At 36.7% G+C, this 23,011-nt stretch overlaps 1 protein-coding gene across 2 annotated transcripts in view; it reads left to right on the top strand.

The window, feature by feature from the left end:
* The first annotated feature begins 225 nt into the window (after nucleotides 1-225).
* cdk5rap1 (CDK5 regulatory subunit associated protein 1) overlaps nucleotides 226-23,011 on the top strand; it is a 143,996-nt gene continuing 121,210 nt past the window's right edge. For both annotated transcript variants that reach the window (XM_082156762.1, XM_082156761.1), the window contains exons 1-4: nucleotides 226-702; nucleotides 2,699-2,802; nucleotides 2,962-2,996; nucleotides 3,088-3,188. In XM_082156762.1, coding sequence (XP_082012888.1) covers nucleotides 429-702; nucleotides 2,699-2,802; nucleotides 2,962-2,996; nucleotides 3,088-3,188 — 514 coding nt within the window. In that variant the 5' untranslated portion in view covers nucleotides 226-428. The remainder of the gene's footprint in view (nucleotides 703-2,698; nucleotides 2,803-2,961; nucleotides 2,997-3,087; nucleotides 3,189-23,011) is intronic.

Raw genomic sequence — 23,011 nt, 5'->3', positions numbered from 1 at the left:
TATATATATATATATATATATATATATATATATATATATATATATATAAAAATAAAAAAATAATCGAAATAATAATAATAATAATAATAAAAAATTGAGAATCTGGAAGTTTTTAGAGAGAGGCTCTAATATTATTTATGTTATCTTACAGTAGTAAAAAAATTACTCTAGCAACTATATGGTATTATGTTGCTGATACTATAGCCTGGCTCTTATTTTGAAATATTTCAGTGGTGTCGCCATATTTACATCTTGCTACACATGTCAGCCAAGCGACATTTATACTTTTACTCATTGAGTTTTCTCTTCTTCTTCTCACCACATTTGTTCGATTAATTAATTGGTATAAATCGTTTATTTTAGCGTCATGGGTCAGTGATGCGTTTGCCGTTTTTTAGCTGTTTAGTGTGTTCCTAAGTGAGTGAGACATGAACAGAAGCAGCAGCAGCAGTTTCAGACTCTTTAGATTTGCCCTTATGAAATGTTTGTCTCGACGCCTTTACAGAGACACATATCACCGATATTATTGCTCTGAATCTTCTACTACCAGTCAAAGCAGAGTAGTGCAGCTAAAGAGTAAACTGGCAAGTGGTCCCAGTTTTCAAGACTTCATCAAGAGTTCTGACAAGAGCCATTATGACTGCAATGAGGAATATGAGGAGTACTACATTACTGAAGACACAACAGCACATTCACAGAAAGGTATGGATTTAATATATATATATATATATATATATATATATACATACAAACATACATACATATACATATACATATACATATATACGTACATACATAACTTAATATTGTCCTATTAATAGTGTTAATATAATTAACTGAAACTGCTAATATAATCAACTATATATATATATATATATATATATATATATATATATATATATAGTTTATTCAATGCCATGCGAACAAGAGGTATTGCATATTCACATTATTACATTAACATTAGCTGCCAGGAAATGAAAGAGAGAGAAAAAAAATAGAAATAAAAAATAGAAAAATTACATAAAATCCAGTACTTTCAAAGCATTACATGTTTTCAGCGCTTTTGTTTTTTGTTTGTTCCAAAAGATTTACATATACTTTAAAGCCATTTTAAAATATGAAAAACTTGGTTTGCATTGAGTCCACTTCTTTTTATATATGGTATTTTCCTAATAAAATAAATAACTGTATAATATGTTGTTCTTTACATACCAAATTGTCATTCTGGGTATAAAAAAGCACATCAAATACACACATTTCTATCATACACTTCAGTTTTTTACTAATAAAGGTTTCTAAATCTTTCCAAAATAATCTTGAGTAGATACAGTAAAAAAACAGATGCAAAATAGTTTTTTTTTTTTTTTTGTGCACTGTGCACAACATTCACAGGGAAATGAAATATTAAGCTTAAATCTTTCCAAAACATGCTTAGCAGGATAAATTCTGTGAAGTATTTTGTAAAACACTTGTTATTAACACAAAACTTATTTGGCAATTTCCATGCTTTGAACCAAGAGATAACAAATAAAGAAGACCAAAAGAATCTTGCTGCAGGAAAATACACAGAACAAAGAGCATTTCTTAAATCCTTATTGCTACATTTTTGTTTTTTTAAGAGTAACATCACACTCTTTGGAATTGCGTAAAGAACAATAGCAAACTCTCTTGGTTATTAATAGGCTATTTAGAAATGGTGAGTTCTTCACTCATTGTCACTGTAATTAATGAAATTATTATTGTTTAATTAGCTCACATGTAAAGAGTTAGATAATTTGTTTATGCTTTGTTAACTTATGACACGGAAAATGTCATTAATTAAGTGCTTTAAACCAACCTTCATTAGACATTAATTGCGTTAGTATTATGTGTTCCTTAAAAAACAAAACAAAAAACACCGGAATATAGGCTATATATATATACACACTCACTCAAGGCTGTTGAGTGTTTGATTTTGATTGGTTGACGAACGTTCTAAGGTGTGCAATTATTTTCAGGGACGGCTAAAGTAGTTCCAGGCAGGTCTTGACTATTCCATATCACTTCGCCAAATAATTTAAGTTATTTCAAAGGTCTTTACAGCCTACAGAACCAAAACCCACAAGGCCACTGACCGAGCAAATACATATAGTAAACAATAGGATAAAAACTACAAATTATTTCTACGGTTTTCTTTTGCCACAAAATTACATTTTATTATGTATTATGCATTTATTAGTTATTATGGAAAAGCACATATTTCTCACGCTCTCTCTTCCACTGAAACGCACACACATACAATATGGACACACACTGGCACAAACGTGTTGTCAGCGCTGCTCTGACGATTTTATCAGTAAAATAGTTTAGTAACTTGAAAGCTACATGACATTTCTCAGTAGCGAGGTGCAGATAAACATAGTTTCGCTAATAGTAGACACGGGTGCCGCAATAATAATTGTTAATTACAGTGACAATGAAGAACTCACTATTTGTATATAGTCTATTAATATATTAACAATGTAGAGAAACTAATAGTTTGTTAATTTGATGTACTTTATCACTGTAATACTTTATTAAAGGCCATTACAGATTCAGAAGAAATATCAGTTTCATTAATCAGTAGCTATTATGTGTAATTTTGTCACATTACACTAATTTAGAAGTCTAAATTCTTTCTTAGAGAATATTTATGCTACACATGTGAAATGCCTTACAGTGTATTTTGAGACATATGGCTGTCAGATGAATGTCAGCGACACTGAAACTGCTTGGTCCATTCTTCAGAAAGCAGGATATTCTCGGACACATGAACTTTCAGAGGTACTGCAAACTTTCCCTAATAAAAATTCACTATGGAAACACATCTGTTGAAAATTACTATGGTCAATTTTTGTAAGGAGTGTGATACAGTCTCAGAATTGCAGAATATGGTTAATTGCATCGAGGCTTTAATGTTGTTCATCTGATATTCTTGTACAGGCAGATGTGGTACTACTTGTCACTTGCTCCATAAGGTAAGAAAGACTGCTTTTTAAAGCAAAGAATGAGTATAATTAGTGCAATTTGCTCTCAGATTTGGGGTTTAATGGGTTTCTTTTTTGACAGAGAAAAGGCAGAGCAAACCATTTGGAATCGACTAAAACATCTCACTGCTTTAAAGAAGAGGTGTCAGAAACACAAGACTTCACTAAAAATAGGTGTCCTAGGTAACTATTATAATGGTTCCACTTTATTTTCTTCTACTATAGAGAAAAAAGCTGTGTGAAGTGTGAATGTGCATGCACAGGACTCAACAGAAAGAAGCAGTCCAGAATTTTTACCATAGCAATATGTTAGAAATTAAAATGTAAATAAAAATTATACTTTTTAGCAATGTATTTTGTATCAGATGCAAATAAATGTTCAGCAAAGATATACAGTATTTACTAGCGTTCTAAATCTAATGTTTTGTCACGATACTATATAACATCGATTCTCCTAGCCAGCAATATGATATTTGCAGATACCTCAAAACATGCCACGATATGATTACAATTCAGCGATGGCCCGTCAATGTCTAATCTGTGTTTCTTAGGCTAATCACGGTTTCATAATGAACTGAAAATATTTTAAAACTTCTCATAATAACAGCAGAGTTTTTCCTGGCTCAAAAATGGTCTTTGGTTGTGGCTGTAGATTAGAACATGGTCATCCACACACACAGTACACAATTTATTTATATATATAGCCTATATGTGAGAGTGACCCGTTCTGGCAAAAGGAGTCGGAATGTGCACAGGCTAATTACGAGCTTCAGGCAAAACAAGTGATAAATATAATTTGTATAATATATAAAGTTTTCACAAAAATGTAGGGCTGGCCGATATATCGCATGACATTGTTATGCGCATCTCGTCAGTAAAGCCGGTTCCTTGATTAGTAGTAAATCGCCATCAGCTGCTTTCAGATGGAGCGGCATTTACTACACAGAGCTGTAGTTCACTGACAAGCTGAGCCATTTCGCATTAATTATCGCAGGCGATACGTCCGTGATAATTAATGCGATATGGCTCAGCTTGTCAGTAAACTACGGCTCTGTGTAGTAAATGCCGCTCCATCTGAATGCAGCTGATGGCGATTTACTACTAATCAAGGAACCGGCTTTACTGACGAGATGCGCATAACAATGTCATGCAATATATCGCCCAGCTCTACAAAAATGTGTTCATTAAAGGAACACTCCACCGTTTTTTGAAATAGGGCTTATTCACTGTCTTTCCTACATTTAGATAGGTGGGCAAAGGCATTTTTGTCTCAGTGCATGCATTGTTTTAGTTCGCCACCACTAGCTTAGCTTAGCATAATGCATGGAATCCTTTGTTGCCAGCTAGCATGTCATGAGTAAAAGTGATTTTACTCATGACATGCTAGGTACTTATTTTAAAAAACGAATTACTTCTTGTGGCCTGCGTATTCACAACGAGTTCAAATAGCAATGCAGATTAAGACTAGGCGATTTCCTAGGCAGATATTGACTTGGGACTATATTGGGGTGTAGCACAGGGGTTTTCAAACTTTTTGTGTGTGTGGACCACTATTTGTAATCAAGAATTTTCGCGGACCACCTCATAATACACATAATAAAATATGTCTACACAGAGTCCTACCTGAATTAATCTGTACCTCTAAATAGGCTTACTAGCTCTAAAACTATCATTGGTCATCACATCAGTACAACAGGCTTGTTAAAAGAAAGTTTACTGCACACAACGGCTGCCACATATTTAATTTATTTATTTACTCAAGCGCCCGTGGGCATAATCAGGTTCATTTTAACAACAGGCTTATTTCCATAGCAATGGAGTATGAAATCTATACAGAACACTGGAATATAGTCAACATTTCAAAACCTTTGGCGATTTTAGGGGATTATTAATCTTCAGAGTTTTAGTTTTACAAGTCCTCAAAAAAAAACCTAGGCTTGAGTTTGTCCACTTAACAGCACATCTGGAAAACATTTCAGAAACGTGAGATCAAGAAACTAACTGGAAATTAAAATAATTATTCATTCAATTTATAAACATTTCGTTACTGCCTATGCCTAACTGTGCGTTCACACCGGACGCGAATAGCGCGTCAAATTCAAAAAGGGATCATATGTCAAATTCGCGCCTACCGCGTCTAGTGATACGCTTGACCACTTTGTATCAATTCGCGCGTCGAGAGCGGAATTGACGCGCGTAAAAACAAAAGTTTGAAGCGAAATTTCGTCCGGTGTGAACGCACCATTAAAGGCTATGCGTGTGATGTGATAATGAGAACATATTTGCCTCTGCCCTTTTCTCTTCAGAGAACCTGTTGCTATCCACCGAACCAATGTTGTGGTTCTAACGGCACTGAACTTGAATGTCAAGGCCGAACACCACAAGGCTATTTTAGTACATTTACATTTATTCATTTAGCTGACGCTTTTATCCAAAGCGACTTACAATTGCTATATATGTCAGAGGTCGCACGCCTCTGGAGCAACTAGGGGTTAAGTGATCTTGCTCAGGGACACATTGGTGTCTCACAGTGGATTCGAACCTGGGTCTCTCACACCAAAGGCATGTGTCTTATCCATTGCGCCACCACCACACAATAACTTGACAATTTAATTAAAATATTATATCAATATAGGCCTACATATTATTCTTTTATTTATTTTATTTATTAATTTCCTGGTAAAATTAAGGTAAAAAAAATATTATTTTATATTTTATTTTGCCTTTCCACGGACCACCTGCAGTACCCTCACGGACCACTAGTGGTCCGCGGACCACAGTTTGGGAATAGCTGGTGTAGCACAGGCGAAGCACTGCTACTTGGGCGCAGAGATATCACACTCACCACCAGTTCGTGTTGACTCTCATCCTCGTCCTCAGGCTGTTGAACGATCGCAACCTCCTCCTCCTGTCGTTCTATTTCCAAAGCACGCAGCTCCTCTTCTGAAAGCTCTGGTTCATAGTGGTATGGTTCTTGCTCTTGACTGTCTGAGAAGTCACCCTCATCTCTCACAAAATCCGCCATGTTCATCGCCATTCACTATGTCTACTGTAGGAAAAAAGGCCGGCTACTATTCACGCTGGTATGTTGACGGAAGTTGGGGGATTTCAGGCGTTGTGTGATATCTCTGCGCCCAAGTAGCAGTGCTTCGCCTGTGCTTCCCCCCAATATAGTCCCAAGTCAATATCTGCCTAGGAAATCGCCTAGTCTTAATCTGCATTGCTATTTGTACTCGTTGTGAATACGCAGGCTACAAGAAGTAATTGTTTTATTTTATTTTTTTAAATTGTATCACTTTTATTCATGACATGCTAGCTGGCAACAAAGGATTCCATTCATTATGCTAAGCTAAGCTATCGGTGGCGCTGCCAAACTAAAACAATGCATGCACTGAGACAAAAATGCGTTTGCCCACCTATCTAAAATAAATGTAGGAAAGACGGTGAATAAGTCCTATTTAAAAAAACGGTGGAGTGTTCCTTTAAGCCCTCATCTAGTGATCCCCATGCTCTTGGGGATATTTTGGGGATATTTAATTTAATTTAATTTTATCAATCAATAAATTCCTCTTGAAACAAACTTTGTTGTATTATTTTAATTTAATACTGTGAAGCTGCTTTGATACAATCTGTATTGTGAAAAGCGCTATACAAATAAACTTGACTTGACTTGACTCTAGATAGCAATTAAACATCTTTATTTGTAAGTTTTAGGAGTACCTTTTCCTTGTCCGTGAAAATTGCCATTTTACTCTGCTTGCTTTTCGATGACGGGCGCTTCCTCTCAGCACAAATTTGGTATCGTTTTAAAGCGCAGGATTCCAGCTTTGTGAATATTCATAGCGCATTCTCGATGGCATGATTCTGAACCAATGAAATGTGATTTTCAAATTCATGCGGATGTAAACAAAACGATCTTACTCGGGCTGACTGATAGATCCGAAGCGTGTGCACACAGACCTCTCAGACAGTGCGCGATCCCGATATACACATATAGCCTACACGGAATTACAGTATTTAAAAAAGTCTGTCTTTGCGAGTATTTGCGCAAACATTATCGGTTATGCCTTAAGTGAACGTTTGGTTAACTGTTTGGGGGAAAACATCCGATATGTAACATTATATTAGATCCGTGCAGTACAGTAGGTCTTAATATATAGGCTGTCTGTTTCATTAATGTTAATCAAACAATTGTGGTATCATGGGAAAAAAAGTTATATATATAAAATAAAAAAATAAAAAAAAAATATATATATATATATATATATATAATACACACACAGTATCTCACAAAAGTGAGTACACCCCTCACATTTCAGCAAACATTTTAGTATATCTTCTCAAGGGACAATACTATAGAAATGAAACTTGGATAGATTTTAGAGTAGTCAATGTGTAGCAGTATATATTTACTGTCCTCTGAAAATAACTCAACATACAGCCATTATTGTCAAAATAGCTGGCAACAAAAGTGAGTACACCCTAAGTGAAAATGTCAAAACTGTGTCCAAAGTGTCAATATTTTGTGTGAGCACCATTGTTATCTAGCACTGCCTTAATCCTCCTGGGCATGGATTTCACCAGAGCTGCACAGGTTGTTGCTGGGACCCTCTTCCACTCCTCCATAATGACATCACAGAGTCTTAGACACATGGCGCCTCTCCACCTTCCGCTTGAGGATGCCCCACAGGTGCTCAATAGGCTTCAGGTCTGGAGACATACTTGGCCACTCCATCACCTTCAACTTCAGCTTCCTCAGCAAGACAGTTGTCATCCTGGCGGTGTGTTTGGGGTCGTTTTCATGCCGTTCGGCCCAGTTTCTGAAGGAAGGGCAACATGTTCTGCTTCAGAATGTCACAGTACATGTTGGAATCCATGTTTCCCTCAATGAAGCGCATCTCCCCAGTACCAGCACTCATGCAGCCCCAGACCATGATGCTACCAACACCATGCTCGACTGTAGGCAAGACACAATTTTCTTGGTACTCCTCACCAGGGCGTCGCCACACATGCTGGACACCATCTGAACCAAACAAGTTTATCTTAGTCTCATCAGACCACAGGACATGGTTCCAGTGATTCATGCTCTTGGACAGGTTGCTTTCAGCAAACTGTTTGCGGGCTTTCTTGTGAGCCAGCTTCAGAAGAGGCTTCTTTCTGGAACGACGGCCATGCAAACCGACTTGTTGCAGTGTGCGGCGTATGGTCTGAGCACTGACAAGCTGACCTTCCGCTTCTGCAACCTCTAAAGCAATGCTGGCAGGACTCATGCGTCTGTTTTTTTAAGCCAGCTTCTGCACCTGACGCACAGCACGAGGACTCAACTTCTTTGATTGACCCTTGCGAGGTCTGTTACGAGTGCAACCCATCTTGGAAAACCTCTGTATGACCCTGGCCTGTACTGTAACTCAGTTTCAGGGTGTTACCAATCTTCTTATAGCCTAGGCCATCTTTGTGGAGAGCAACAATTCTAATTCTCAAATCCTTAGAGAGTTCTTTGCCATGAGGTGCCATGTTGAACATCCAGTGGTCAGTATGAGAGAATTGTACTCGAAGCACAAATTTTAACTGCTCTAATACAAGATACACACATTTGTATGGTCCTGTCAAGCAGACAAAAACATGAAAATGATGAATAGGACATGTGGCTTTGCATGGTTAAACGACGTACAGCTATTTTCACTTAGGGTGTACTCACTTTTGTTGCCTGCTATTTTGACAATAATGGCTGCATGTTCAGTTATTTTCAGAGGACAGTAAATATATACTGCTATACAAGCAGTACATTGACTACTCTAAAATCTATCCAAGTTTCATTTCTATAGTATTGTCCCTTGAGAAGATATACTAAAATGTTTGCTGAAATGTGAGGGGTGTACTCACTTTTGTGAGATACTGTATATATATATATACTGTTTATATATATACAGTGTATATATATATACAGTACCAGTCAAAAGTTTGGAAACATTACTATTTTTAATGTTTTTGAAAGAAGTCTCTTATGCTCATCAAGCCTGCAGTTAAAAAAAATTATAAAAAAATAAAATAAAAATATTATGAAATATTATTACAATTTAAAATAATGGTTCTCTTTTTTAATATATTTTAAAATGTAATTTATTTTTGTGATGCAAAGCTGAATTTTCATCAGCAAGTACTCCAGTCTTTGGTGTCTTATGATCCTTCAGAAATCATTCTAATATGATGATTTGATACTTGATTTTATTTTATTTTATTTTATTTTCACAACAAAAACATAAAAAAAAAAAAAACAAACAAAAACAAAAACAAGAAAAAAACAGTGTTATACATTTCACAAAAAGAATGTGATGGACAATTGCCAAAAAACCCTCAAGGGGCTTAATTAGTGGCAATCTCCATAGAAACAATTATATTTAACAAATTAAAAACATATTGTAATACAATTTAAAATTGGATTTAAAGCACAAACCCATATGGAAAATTCAAACAACTTAGTAACAATAATTTTACTCTCTGTTTAAACTGTTCTTTAGAAACCTCAACAAATGATGGGGGGAGACTATTCCATACCTTTGACCCTCTGTATAATATACTAAACTGTGTTTGAGTCGTACGAGAGTAGGGAGGCCTAATAAGACGACTACTACGAGTCGGATACTGATGAAATTCATTATTAAAAATAAAAATATTACAAAAATGCTGGGGAAATAACTTTTTTATAGAGCTATAAACGAATAAAGCAATTTGAAGCTGATTCACTTGGTAAACACTAAGAATACTTGCCTGAGCAAACAGTGATTGGGAGGAGTGTCTACGATTTACACAAAATATTATTCTTAAAGCTCGCTTCTGAAGTCGAAAAATAGATTCTAGTTTAGTTGGATGGGTACTAGCCCAAGCAACATTACAGTAATTGATATATGGATACAACATTGAATAATACAACATAATTGCAACTTTTTTGTTAATCAAGTGCCGGATTTTTCCTAATATACCGACCACTTTGGCTATTTTTGTACTTATGGCACTAATTTGAGGTTTTCAAGATAAAGAGTCATCTAGTATAACGCCGAGGAAACGAGCAGATCTAACATTGTTAATGGAGATATTATCAATTTGAATTTTCATTGAAAATTGAAATGTGTCAGACTTAATACCAAACAATATATAACTTGTTTTTTTTATGTTAAGTGACAATTTGTTGGACTTGAACCAAGTAGATAACTTGTCAAGTTCTTCATTAACTACTTTTATTAAAATTTCTGGATTTTTATGAGAATAAAATACACTTGTATCATCTGCAAATAAAATTTTAGAAAGTTTATCTGAGACATTAGGGAGGTCATTAACATATAATAAAAATAACAAAGGACCCAAGATGGAGCCCTGTGGTAAGCCGCACTGAAGGGGAAGGAAAGGGGATTCTGTCCCATAATAGTTAACAGATTGATATCGGTCTGAAAGATAACTGGTGAACCAGAGTAGTGACTTGTTTCGTATACCATAATGTGAACGTTTTTTTAACAGGATGGAATGGTCAACGGTATCAAATGCTTTTGAAAGATCCAGAAAAATACCTATAGTGTTTTCATTTCTATCTTTTGCTTTATATATCTCAGTCAAAAAATGGACGAGTGCCATGTAAGTGGAATGTTGTTTCCTAAAACCATACTGGTGTGCATATAAAATATTATTTTTGTCCAGATGTTTAATTAATCTTGTGTAAACAAGTTTTTCAAGAACTTTGGACAGGGCTGGTAACACAGAAATTGGTCTATAATTGTTAAAAATAGCATGGTCATCTTCTTTATAAATTTTTTTATAGAAGTGTAATTTTTGCTATTTTCAACTCTACAGGTACAATTCCTTGGTCTAGGGAAAGATTATAAATATAAAGTAATGGTTTAATGATATCAGGATAAATTGCTTTTAATATTTTACTGTCAATCATATCATGTCCGGGTGAACAGTCTTTTAAATTGATAATTATATCTCTGATCTCATCCTCGGTAACAAAAGTAAAGTTAAAATCCTCAGACACTGGAAAATTCATGTATTCTAGTGGTCCAAAATGACTAGGTGGAATTTTAGAAGCTAACGTTGGACCTACATCAGATAAAAAGGCATTAAATCTTTTGGCAATTTGGCAATAGAATCGTCAATCTTAAATTCATTTGGTAACTGCTTTTTAGAATGTGTTTTATTAAGAATACAATTAATGGTTCTCCACAAAGAAGATGCATTATTTTTATTTTCGACTAATTTCCTATTATAATAATGGGTTTTTGCTCCTCTTATGACATGATTTAATTTGTTTCTGTATTTTTTGAATTGCAACAGATGAAATGGAGTAGGACAAAGAATGTATTTTTTATATAATTTATTTTTGATTTTCAGGGACTTTATAATAACTGGAGTTATCCACGGTTTGGACAATTTGCGCTTCAAAGGCACTGATTGGAGTGGAAAACATGAGTTGTAAACCTGAGTAAAATTTTTTATAAACAATGAAAAGGCCTTCTGAGTATCTACTTTTTGATAGATTTCACTCCATGATATTTGCCTTACAGCATGTCTGAAATTTATCAAATTTCTATCACAAAAAGTTCGTCTATATTTAACGTTTTGTAAAGGGGGGCAATTTTCAGTCTCATCAACAGTGATCAAAAATATTAGATTAGATTAGATTAGATTCAACTTTATTGTCATTACACAAGTACAGGTACAAGGCAACGAAATGCAGTTTAGGTCTAACCAGAAGTGCAATAGCAGCAAGTGCAGGATATACAGTGGTTCCATAAGTGCAGAACATGGATATGTACTGAATAAATATAGAGTTGAATACTATTATAAACAAAAATTTACAGATAGATTGTCCTATGAATATAATATACAGATAACTATTACTGTGAACAGAGTTTACAGCTAGATATGTACTGAATATAATAATATACAGATGGCTATTACTATAAACAGAATGTTTACAGATAGATATGTACTGAATATAATATACAGATGGCTGTTACTATAAACAGAATTTTACAGATAGATATGTACTATGAATATATATACAGATGGCTGTTACTATAAACAGAATGTGAGCATAATATACAGATGGCTATTACTATAAACAGAATTTAACAAATAGATATATGTATAAGTTAGGCTAAAATGAGCAGTATAACAATGGATTTAAAGTAGTGCAAATAAAGTTTGGACAGAAGCTATCCGAGTGAAAGTGCAGTGGAAAGTAATTGCATATTACAGTTAAGGTACGATATTGCAATGTATATATAAACAGTCGGTACTGTAAATAAACAGTCGGCAGTGCAAATTGAGCATATTCCAGTCAAGGTAGTAGTGCAAGATGCATATGTAAACAGTTGTTACTGTAATAACAGTCAGCAGTGCAAATGAACATTATAGTATTGCAAATAACAAAATGGAGGCAGGTGTGAGGAGGGAGAGGAGAGTCAATCAGTATATGAGGGGAGTGGGATCAATGAGGGTTAGAGTTTAATAAAGAGACAGCTCTGGGGAAAAAACTGTTCTTTAGTCTGCTGGTCCTGGTCCGGAGGCACCTGAAACGCCTGCCGGAGGGCAGGAGAGAAAACAGTCTGTGGGCTGGGTGAGAGGAGTCCTTAAGGATGCTGCGAGCTCGATGCAGACAGCGTTTCCTCTGGATGTGCTCGATGGCAGGTAGTGGAGTCCCAGTGATGCGCTGGGCGGTTTTCACCACCCGCTGCAGTGCCTTGCGCTCTGCAACAGAACAGCTCCCATACCACACTGTAGCACAGTTGGTCAGGATGCTTTCTATTGCACAGCGATAGAAGTTCACCAGGATAGTGGAGGAAAGCTGATTCTTCCTCAGTGTCCTCAGGAAGAAAAGGCGCTGGTGAGCCTTCTTGACCAGGCTGGAGGTGTTGGTTGTCCAGGTCATGTCCGCCGAGATGTGGATCCCCAGGAACTTGAAACTGGAGACACGCTCAACAGCCATTCCATTGATGTGGATGGTGTCGTGTGTGCCTCTTGACACTTTCCTGAAGTCCACGATGAGCTCCTTCGTTTTGGTGGTGTTGAGGAGCTGGTTATTTTCGGTGCACCATGTGGCCAGGTGCTTGATCTCCTCCCTATAGGCAGTCTCATCGTTGTTGCTGATGAGACCAATCACCGTAGTGTCGTCCGCAAACTTGACGATGGAATTAGATCCGTACACAGGCTTGCAGTCGGAGGTGAAGAGGGAGTAGAGGAACGGGCTTAGCACACAGCCCTGTGGTACACCAGTGTTGAGTGTGATGGATGTGGAGCAGTTGGAGCCTGATCGAACATTCTGGGGTCTGTTGGTCAAGAAGTCCAAAATCCAGTTGCACATGGAGGTGTTGAAGCCCAGGTCTCCAAGTTTGGCTATTAACTTAGTTGGGATGACAGTGTTGAATGCTGAGCTGAAGTCAACAAACAGCATGCGTGCATAAGTGTTCTTATTGTCCAGATGTGTGAGCACAGAGTGCAGTGCCATGGAGACTGCATCCTCTGTGCTCCTATTGCTACGGTAGGCAAACTGGTGTGAGTCCAATGTGGATGGTAGAGAGTCTTTTAGGTGTGCCAGGACCAGCCGCTCAAAGCACTTCATTACGATGGGTGTGAGTGCTACAGGGCGGTAGTCATTAAGGCACTTCGGGCTGGAGTGTTTTGGCACTGGCACAATGGAAGTGCATTTAAAGCATGTTGGTACAGCTGCTTGGGCAAGAGACAGGTTGAAAATGTCTGTAAAAACCCCAGCGAGCTGCTCCGCACATGCCCTGAGTACGCGTCCAGGGATGTTGTCTGGTCCAGCAGCCTTGTGCGCGCTGATCCTGCTCAGTGCATTGCAGACATCTGTGGAGGAGAGTGTGATCGGTGGGTGGTCAGCTGAGGATTTGAGCTTGGTGGCAGTTTCTCTGTTGTCTCTTTCAAAGCGAGCATAAAAGTCATTTAGCTCGTTCAGGAAGTTGACATCAGTGGCTGCGGGGGTGGAGTGAGAGGGTTTGTAGTCACTGATGGCCTGAATGCCCTGCCACATGCGCCGAGGGTCAGCGTTGGAAAAGTGTCCCTCTATCTTAAGCTTGTAGCAGTGCTTGGCCTCTTTGATGCCCCTTTTCAGATTTGCTCTGGATGTGCTATAGGCTTGTGCATCTCCTGATCTGAAGGCAGTATTGCGTGTCTTCAATAGGAGTCGCACTTCCCTGTTCATCCATGGCTTCTGATTTGGGTATGTGGTGATCTGCTTCTGGGTTGTAACACTGTCAATGGTGGTATTAATATAATCCAGTACAGAGGAGGTGTAGCAGTCAATGTCCGTGTGAGAGCCACTGGTGGCTTGAGAAGCAAACATACTCCAGTCTGTGTGTAGAAACCTTTCCTGGAGTGAGAAATCTGCCCCCGCAGGCCACACCTTGATGGTCTTCACTGATGGCTTCACGCGATTGATCAGAGGTGCATATTTGGGGGTGAGGAACAAAGAAAGGTGATCTGACTGTCCCAAGTGGGGGAGGGGTGTCGCGACGTAAGCTTCAGCCATGTTTGTGTAAACATGGTCTAAGGTTTTGTTTCCTCTGGTGTGACAGGAAACATGCTGGTGAAATTTCGGTAGCACAGACTTTAAGTTTGAATGATTAAAATCACCCGCAACAATAAACGCAGCTTCCGGGTGAACGGTCTGTTGTTTACTGATGGCTGCGTGAAGTTCTTTCATAGCAAACTTGGCATCAGCATCCGGGGGAATATAGGCTGCAGTTATAATAGTGGAAGTGAACTCCCGCGGTAGATAAAACGGTCTACATTTAACCATGAGAAACTCAAGGTTAGCTGAACAATGTCTCCCAACAATAGCAGAGTTTTTGTTGATCTAGAAAAATATGGGACAGTGATCAGCCACATCAATGCACAGGACACCAGATTTCATAGTCTTATTATACACATTAGTAAAAATATTATCTATACGAGTTGCTGAGGTATTAGTCACTCTGGTGGGAACTGAAATCATAGGATTAAAGCTATAAGAATACATAGTATCAGTAAATTCTTTAATTAACATATTTCCCTGACTATTTTCAATATTAATGTTAAAGTCACCCATTATGTAACAATTTTTCCTTTCATTAGAAATGATATCCAGTACATTTGAGATGTCTGTAATAAATGCAGATAGGTCACAATTAGGTGGTCTATAGATACATAAAATTATTACTAATTTAGTTTCTACTGCTACTACTTCCGAAGAAGAATTAAAAAGCTTTTCAAAGTCACATCTTTCTTTATAATGTAGACTAGAATTGATAAACAGAGAAACCCCTCCACCCACCCTTCCCTCTCTACATCTAAAAATATGTTTGTAATCTTCTAAATGAAAATTCCCAGCTGTTTTGTCAGTCAGCCATGTTTCAGTAAGCCCTATCACATTAAAGGTATAATTTAAATTTTCAAGGCAAGTGGATAAACCCTCAAAGTTTTTAGACAAACTACGAACATTAATATGAAGGAAAGAAAGATCATTTCCAGTACTAAGAGAATTTATCAAAGTTTTAAAAGTACTTTCACAATAGTATTCAGAGGTGCCAAAATAATTCTGTTGTATTTGGAGAATATTGTTTCGGTCTGGATCAGGAGAAATCATCATGCATGTGGACTAGATCAAAATAAATCGTCATGCATGTACATAGGAGGAATTATTTGAACTTCACTGGTAGTTGCCATCTGATGTTATTGACGGGGTTTAACTATGAGCCGATCATAGCAAATAACAGCAAAGTTTCCCCTCTCTCTGGCCTCCTTCATAGCTGGAAACAGTTCGGCCCTCTTCTTCCTAATGCGATCAGAAAAATCTTCATTAACATAGACACCAGTGTTTTTGAGATGAGCTTTCGCCTTTGTGAGAATAAGTTCTTTGTCCTTGTAGCGTAGAAATTTTACAACAATTGGTCTTGGTTTTGTGGTTATTTGCTGTTTCAAGTTTCCAATACGATGAGCTCTTTCAATTTCAATACATTTCGGATCAATTTTAAGCTTGTCATTAAAAAATTCCCTCACCTTCTTCTCAGAGTCTGGCCACGATTCAAATGCGTTATCCTGGGTTAAGCCATCAATTATCAGATTATTTCTGCGACTCTGATTATCAAGGGAATCAATTTTTAAGGCAAGATCGTTCACTTCAGAGTTAGTGCACAGTGAGGACAGTTGCTGCAATTGAGATTCAAATGAATCCGCCTTCTTCTCTATTGCCCTAAGATCGTCAATTTGAGCTTGAGAGAACTGAAGGCTGGTCTTCACCTCCTGCACATCTTTAATGATCCCATCAATTCTAGTGTTTACAGAATCAAGCATTGTTTTTGTAAAAGACAAGAAGCTTGATTCTTGTCTATCGAGCATATTAATGTAAAATTTCCTTTGTTCTTCCAACATATCTTTCAAAATGTCCATAGTAACATAGTCTTCTTCATTATGAAGTGCTTTCTTACTGCTACTTCGTGACATGATTACCTGTTTTGTTGGATTATTGTGGATTGTAGAAAGGCCAGAGGCCTGGCCAGGTGATCCACTCAGGCAAAATCACTCAATAGGAGGAAGGCCAAGGCTGATTATGATCCGTCAAATATCAGCTCTTTCAAAAACCATCCAATCCTTTGAGTTCAGTAATCCTGTTTCCTCTGGCTGAATACACAATCCCTCCTTGGGCACGTTGTCACGTTGCACGCTCCTCAAACACAAGCGTTCGGGTCAATGTCGAATCAACACAAACATCACAGTATCGATCGCACCGTTTCCAGGTTATTCTCGAAGATCTCCCGCGCCTCCTCCTGTAATTAATACTCAGTTATTATCAATGATGGAAACAGTTGTGCTGTTTAATATATTTTTTTGGAATACTTTTTTCAGGATTCATTGATGAGTAAAACTAACAGCATTTATTCATTAAAACAGCATTTATTCAAAATAAAAACATTTCTAACAATATAAATCGTTACCATCACCTTTTATCAATTTAACGCATCCTTGTTGAATTAAAGTACTAATTTCTTAAAAAAAAAAAGTTATTGTTCCCAAACTTTTGAACGGTAGTGTATATTGTTACAAAAGATTTCTATTCTAAATAAATACAGTTCTTTTTAACTTTTTATTCATCAAATAATCCTGAAAAAAGTATCTCAGGTTATAAAAAAAATATTAAGCAGCACAACTGTTTCCAACATTGATCATAAATCATCATATTAGAATGATTTCTGAAGGATCATAAGACACCAAAGACTGGAGTACTTGCTGATGAAAATTCAGCTTTGCATCACAAAAATAAATTACATTTTAAAGTATATTAAAAAAGAGAACCATTATTTTAAATTGTAATAATATTTCATAATATTACAGTTTTTTTTTTTGTTGTTGTTTTTTTTTAACTGCAGGCTTGATGAGCATAAGAGACTTCTTTCAAAAACATTAACAATAGTAATGTTTCCAAACTTTTGACTGGTACTGTATATACACTCACCTAAAGGATTATTAGGAACACCTGTTCAATTTCTCATTAACCCTCTGGGGTCTAAGGTGTTTTTGGGGTCCTTGAGATGTTCTGACATGCCCTGACCTTTGTGCTTTTTTCAGTTGCTTATAAACATATTAATGGCAAAGGTGTAATTACACTCCATTTAGCACAAACAGGGCTACCATAATATGTGAGCAACATGAATGTACATGTTTATATTTTTGAGAGAATAATGTTTATGCATGGTTATTGAAAAAACTAAAAACTAAAGTTTCTGAAATAAGGCCACAAAACACATACTAAATATGTGTCAATAAGACTTTTGACTAATGGATGTTGTCGCCTAGAGTTTTTTTTCAAAATGATGTGAAAATCATCCTCCCTAATCATTCACATAAAACAATATGTTTTATTTAAATTTAAATTTTGCAAAACACTTTCTGTTTGGAAAGGCAATATGCGGATGGGGCGTCAACGATCCAACACCATCATGAATATTTAGTGGTTCGCACCTGAGGAGACAATGGGGCCTGCATACTTAATGAGCCATTCATTCAGGTGTGTCACTGAGCCACAAGAAAAAATGCAAGAGCTATATATATATATATATATATATATATATATATATATATATATATATATATATATATATATATTCTACCAAATTGGAAGCATCTCATTTATTTATTCATTTTCCAAAAATTGTGCTTGCAAATTGTATAATATCCAAGGAAAACATGTCTAGTAATTGTGCAGTTAATTCTCATATTTTCAGTTTTGGAATATGTATCCTCTCCCCAAATTTGTCACTAATAAAACACAATAAAAATTATTTAAAGAAAAGGCTTTTTAGGGATATTTACCTTTTAATAGTTTGTTTACATCTACCTTGTAAATATTTTTTTTTTATTAAAAAGGTTACAATTACAACAACAATTCAAGTGTAATCTTTCTTTGTAAAAACTAAAGTATACATTTTATCATACATATTTCAAAGTTAAGGATTTGATTGATTATTTGATTACTTTATTTTTGACAAAACATAGGTCTTTCGTTTATATAAGAAATATACATCTTAATTTGCAGTTTAATACGTTGCTTATACAAATACATTTTATTTCAACATATTTCAGTCGATTTTTACTCATCTCAGTATAGCAATACAGTTTGCTAAAAGCGGATCATTCATTCACACACAGAAATGCGATTCAAATTTAAACCGTCTTTTTGCGAGTTGTGGTAAACAGCGCATCTCTGCCGTTCATTCATTCACACACAGAAACGCGATTCACTTGAGAATGAAAAAAACTTACTACAGTATTCTCAGGATCCGTTGCTCCATTATTTGTATTTGGTTATACACCACCACCACAGTGGTAACAAGGCATGATGGATCCATGTTCTCATTCTGTTTACGCCAAATTCTGACTCTACCATCTGAATGTCTCAACAGAAATCGAGACTCATCAGACCAGGCAACATTTTTCCAGTCTTCAACTGTCCAATTTTGGTGAGCTCGTGCAAATTGTAGCCTCTTTTTCCTATTTGTAGTGGAGATGAGTGGTACCCGGTGGGGTCTTCTGCTGTTGTAGCCCATTCGCCTCAAGGTTGTGCGTGTTGTGGCTTCACAAATGCTTTGCTGCATACCTCGGTTGTAACAAGTGGTTGTTTCAGTCAAAGTTGCTCTTCTATCAGCTTGAATCAGTTGGCCCATTCTCCTCTGACCTCTAGCATCAACAAGGCATTTTCGCCCACAGGACTGCTGCATACTGGATGTTTTTCCCTTTTCACACCATTCTTTGTAAACCCTAGAAATGGTTGTGCGTGAAAATCCCAGTTACTGAGCAGATTGTGAAATACTCAGACCGGCCCGTCTGGCACCAACAACCATGCCACGCTCAAAATGGCTTAAATCACCTTTCTTTCCCATTCTGACATTCAGTTTGGAGTTCAGGAGATTGTCTTGACCAGGACCACACCCCTAAATGCATTGAAGCAACTGCCATGTGATTGGCTGATTAGATAATTGCATTAATGAGAAATTGAACAGGTGTTCCTAATAATTCTTTAGGTGAGTGTGTGTGTGTGTGTGTATATATATATATATATATATATATATATATACTGTAGTGTTGTCAAAAGACCCGGTACTTCGGTACCAAGTCGGTACAAATTTTTTTTTTAAACGTCACGGTACCAGGTTTTCTCAAACCCGGTACTTGATACGCGTGCATGCCCGAAGCGCGTGCAGTTGCATCCTCTTCATAAAAGCGCTGATGGCGATCGGCGGTGCTGTTGCTGATGTGGTGCTGATGTTTTTGCGCGTGCAGATACGTTATTTCAAATGGCGCGCGGCAAGCGCGCTCATAATAGAAGCGGCGCGCTCGCTTTTCCATGTGCGTTCACGGATGTATAGCAACGACAGACGCCACGGGAGTACAAACGCTTGTGCGAACTGCGCTCTCCATGACGACGAGGAAGTGTGACATAGGCAGTGTTGGGGGTAACGAGTTACAAAGTAACGGATTACAGTAACGATATTACTTTTTTGGGTAACGAAATAAAGTAACGCATTACACTAAAAATATCGGTAACTACACTACTTTACTAGACTATAGGAACGCGTTTTCCTGCGTTACCCAATTCGTGTTTGCCTGCGTGTAAAGCTCTGATCTGTTTGTGCTGCGTGCATGTCTGTCTGTGTGTGTGTGTGTGTGTGTGTGCGCGCGCGCGGCACCGTTGTCATAGAGATCGATTTGAGTGACGTAGCTGCTGGTGCGAAGGGGAGCGGGAAATGGAGACGGAGTAGACGGACAGGGGGTTTCGGCCAGTGGCGATATTCACATTTCTTTCAGTTTATTGCTCGAAAGGACCAAAATATTCGCGTGAAATGCACTTTATATGCTCAGGCAGCAAGTACTGGCCATCGGGACTACCGGGAGATTCCCAGTGGGCTGACGTGCCTTTTGGGTCGACATCTCAAATTTTTTTTTTTTTTTTTTTTAACGGACCATAAAACTCGTACATCGGCGGCCCATTCGTTTTGCTTAATTGGCGGCGCTGGGTTAAGTAAGTGCGTGCCGGTGTAATGCATTAGTTAAAAAAAGTATTCGTCAGTTTTTTTTTTTCCTGATAGCTGACCGGCCCATGAAACACCTTGGCCCATTGGATCTTTTCTTGATTGACACTGGGCTGGTCCAATCACATCTTTAAACACCTCCCCCTTTGGGCTTTGAGCGAGCGTACAAGTGTTTCAGTGTGTATCTGTCAAAATAGTCTGAGAGATGGAGAAGAAACGCAAGGAATGTGCAGAGAAAATTAGCGTGAAAAATAGACACAGACCCTTCAAGCAGACACTGTAAACTGTGTCAAAATGTTTTCTGCAGCAGCAGGACCTTCATCAGCTCCCGTGGCTGATGATGAGGATCAGGACAGACATGAGAAAGTGTAGAGCCTGCGGTAAGCAGAACTAACAGTTACTTTCAAAACACTTAGGCTATCCCATACACAAAATAAATACATTTTAAATATATTTTCAGAGTATATTTTGGAATATATGCAAATATTTGAAATTGGCCCAATAAATATATTTCACACCATATTATATCACATCATATATTTTTGTTATATTTCAGAATATATTTCAATGTACTTTTTTTCTGTATGGGTCCCCAAAAGTGTCAAAATATATGTGGCATATATTCCAAATACATTGAAATATATTCTGAAATATAACAAAAATATATGATGTTAAGTGTGAAATATATTTATTGGGCCAATTTCAAATATTTGCATATATTCCAAAATATACTCTGAAAATATATTTCAAATATATTTATTTTGTGTATGGGATGTCATGAGTGTAGGAACCCATTACCCAGTAACACATTATTTCCACATCTGCATAGTTGACGATTACCGTAATTTACTATAAATTTAATGAGACGCGTTTGTAAACCATGTTTTCCATCAAAATAAAAGATCATGTGCTTATATCTCTTTCAAGTATAGAAATTAGTACAAAACTAATTATGAAAGTTTCCTTTATTTTTCAGTGCATTTGTTTTACAATATATGCATATTAGTGTGCTATTATTATTATGGCCAAAATGCCAGGGCCGATTTTTTTTTGTCCCAGTCCAGCCCTGATTATGTGTCTACCACCGCAGACATTTGTCCTTTATCCTGTTGTCTGTGGATTTTACAGTGAGGCATATTTCTTTGTGCAGACATGGATATTGTTCTTTCATATGGTTTTACATGCCATTTTGTATAGGCTACATTTATAAACACTATGCGGACAGGCTAAGTGATGATAGGGCTATGATTTTTGTCCGTATCTACAGGGTAAATTAAGAAATGGGAAAGTAAAGTAATAAGTAGTGAAGTTACTTTTCAAATGCAGTAACTAGTAAAGTAATCTCATTACAATTTACAGAAGTAACTAGTAACTAGTAACTAATTACTTTTTTTGAGTAACTACCCCAACACTGGACATAGGCCTATTAATTGATTTCTAGCCCTTGCATTAGCTTTACTACTAGATATGGAGATGAGAAATAAAAAGCCGTCATTAATATCAGTCCGTCAGAAAAGCAGTTATAGTCTTATTCTTGGCTGGATAACTCTTAGCAGGTTTAAAAAGCCCTTTTAAAGTTAAATATGAATACAGTTTTGGATTAAATAAAAGTATAGTCAAGTCAAATAAAATATATTTTATCTCCTGTATAGTTTGGTAATGCTACATTAAGATACCATTCATTAACATCACTTAATGCGTTATCTAACATAACACATTGAGTGAACAATATATTTTTACAACATTAATTAATGTTTGTGAATGTTATTTAATACAAAACACTTGATTGGTCATGTTTGTTCACTTCATTCATTGTGCATTAAATAATGTTAACAGAAATAATGTTAACTTTTGATTTTAAAAATGTATTTTTAAATGAACCCCTAAAGGAGAATAATTGCAACAGTATATAACTATTGTAATTAACTATTTGTTAGGTCATTTTATCTAATGTTATCTAACAAATGGAATCTTATTGTAAAGTGTTTTTAATACTACAGTTTCCATCTTTGTGATATACACTTTAATATAATTATGTAAATTTAATCTAAATTAAGCTTTGGTACCGAAATTGGTACCGAGAACCGTGGATTTTCACTGGTATCGGTACCGAATACTGAAATTTTGGTACCGTGACAACACTAATATACTGTATATATTATAGTTGACAAAGGTCCAACTGAAGGTTACAACAACTGATTGACAAGACAACAAATTAAGACAACTAACTAATTTTTAAACTAATTTTTAATACAACAATAATTCCAGTGGTTTGTTTTTCTCCTTTTAGCGGTACAGTACGTCATATGGGTCTCCAGTAGGTCACAGAATGCAAGACACTTATGATAGGTTGAGTGTAATGGTAAGCATTATTATGTGCCGCCCTGTAGCAGCAACAGAAATGTACCCAATGTGAATCTATATGACCTG

Source organism: Leuciscus leuciscus, assembly GCF_965113295.1.
Source record: "Leuciscus leuciscus genome assembly, chromosome: 23".
NCBI classification, from domain to species: domain Eukaryota; kingdom Metazoa; phylum Chordata; class Actinopteri; order Cypriniformes; family Leuciscidae; genus Leuciscus; species Leuciscus leuciscus.
The sequence above is the reverse complement of the archived record's forward strand: the minus strand, read 5'-3'. Positions and strand labels throughout refer to the sequence as shown.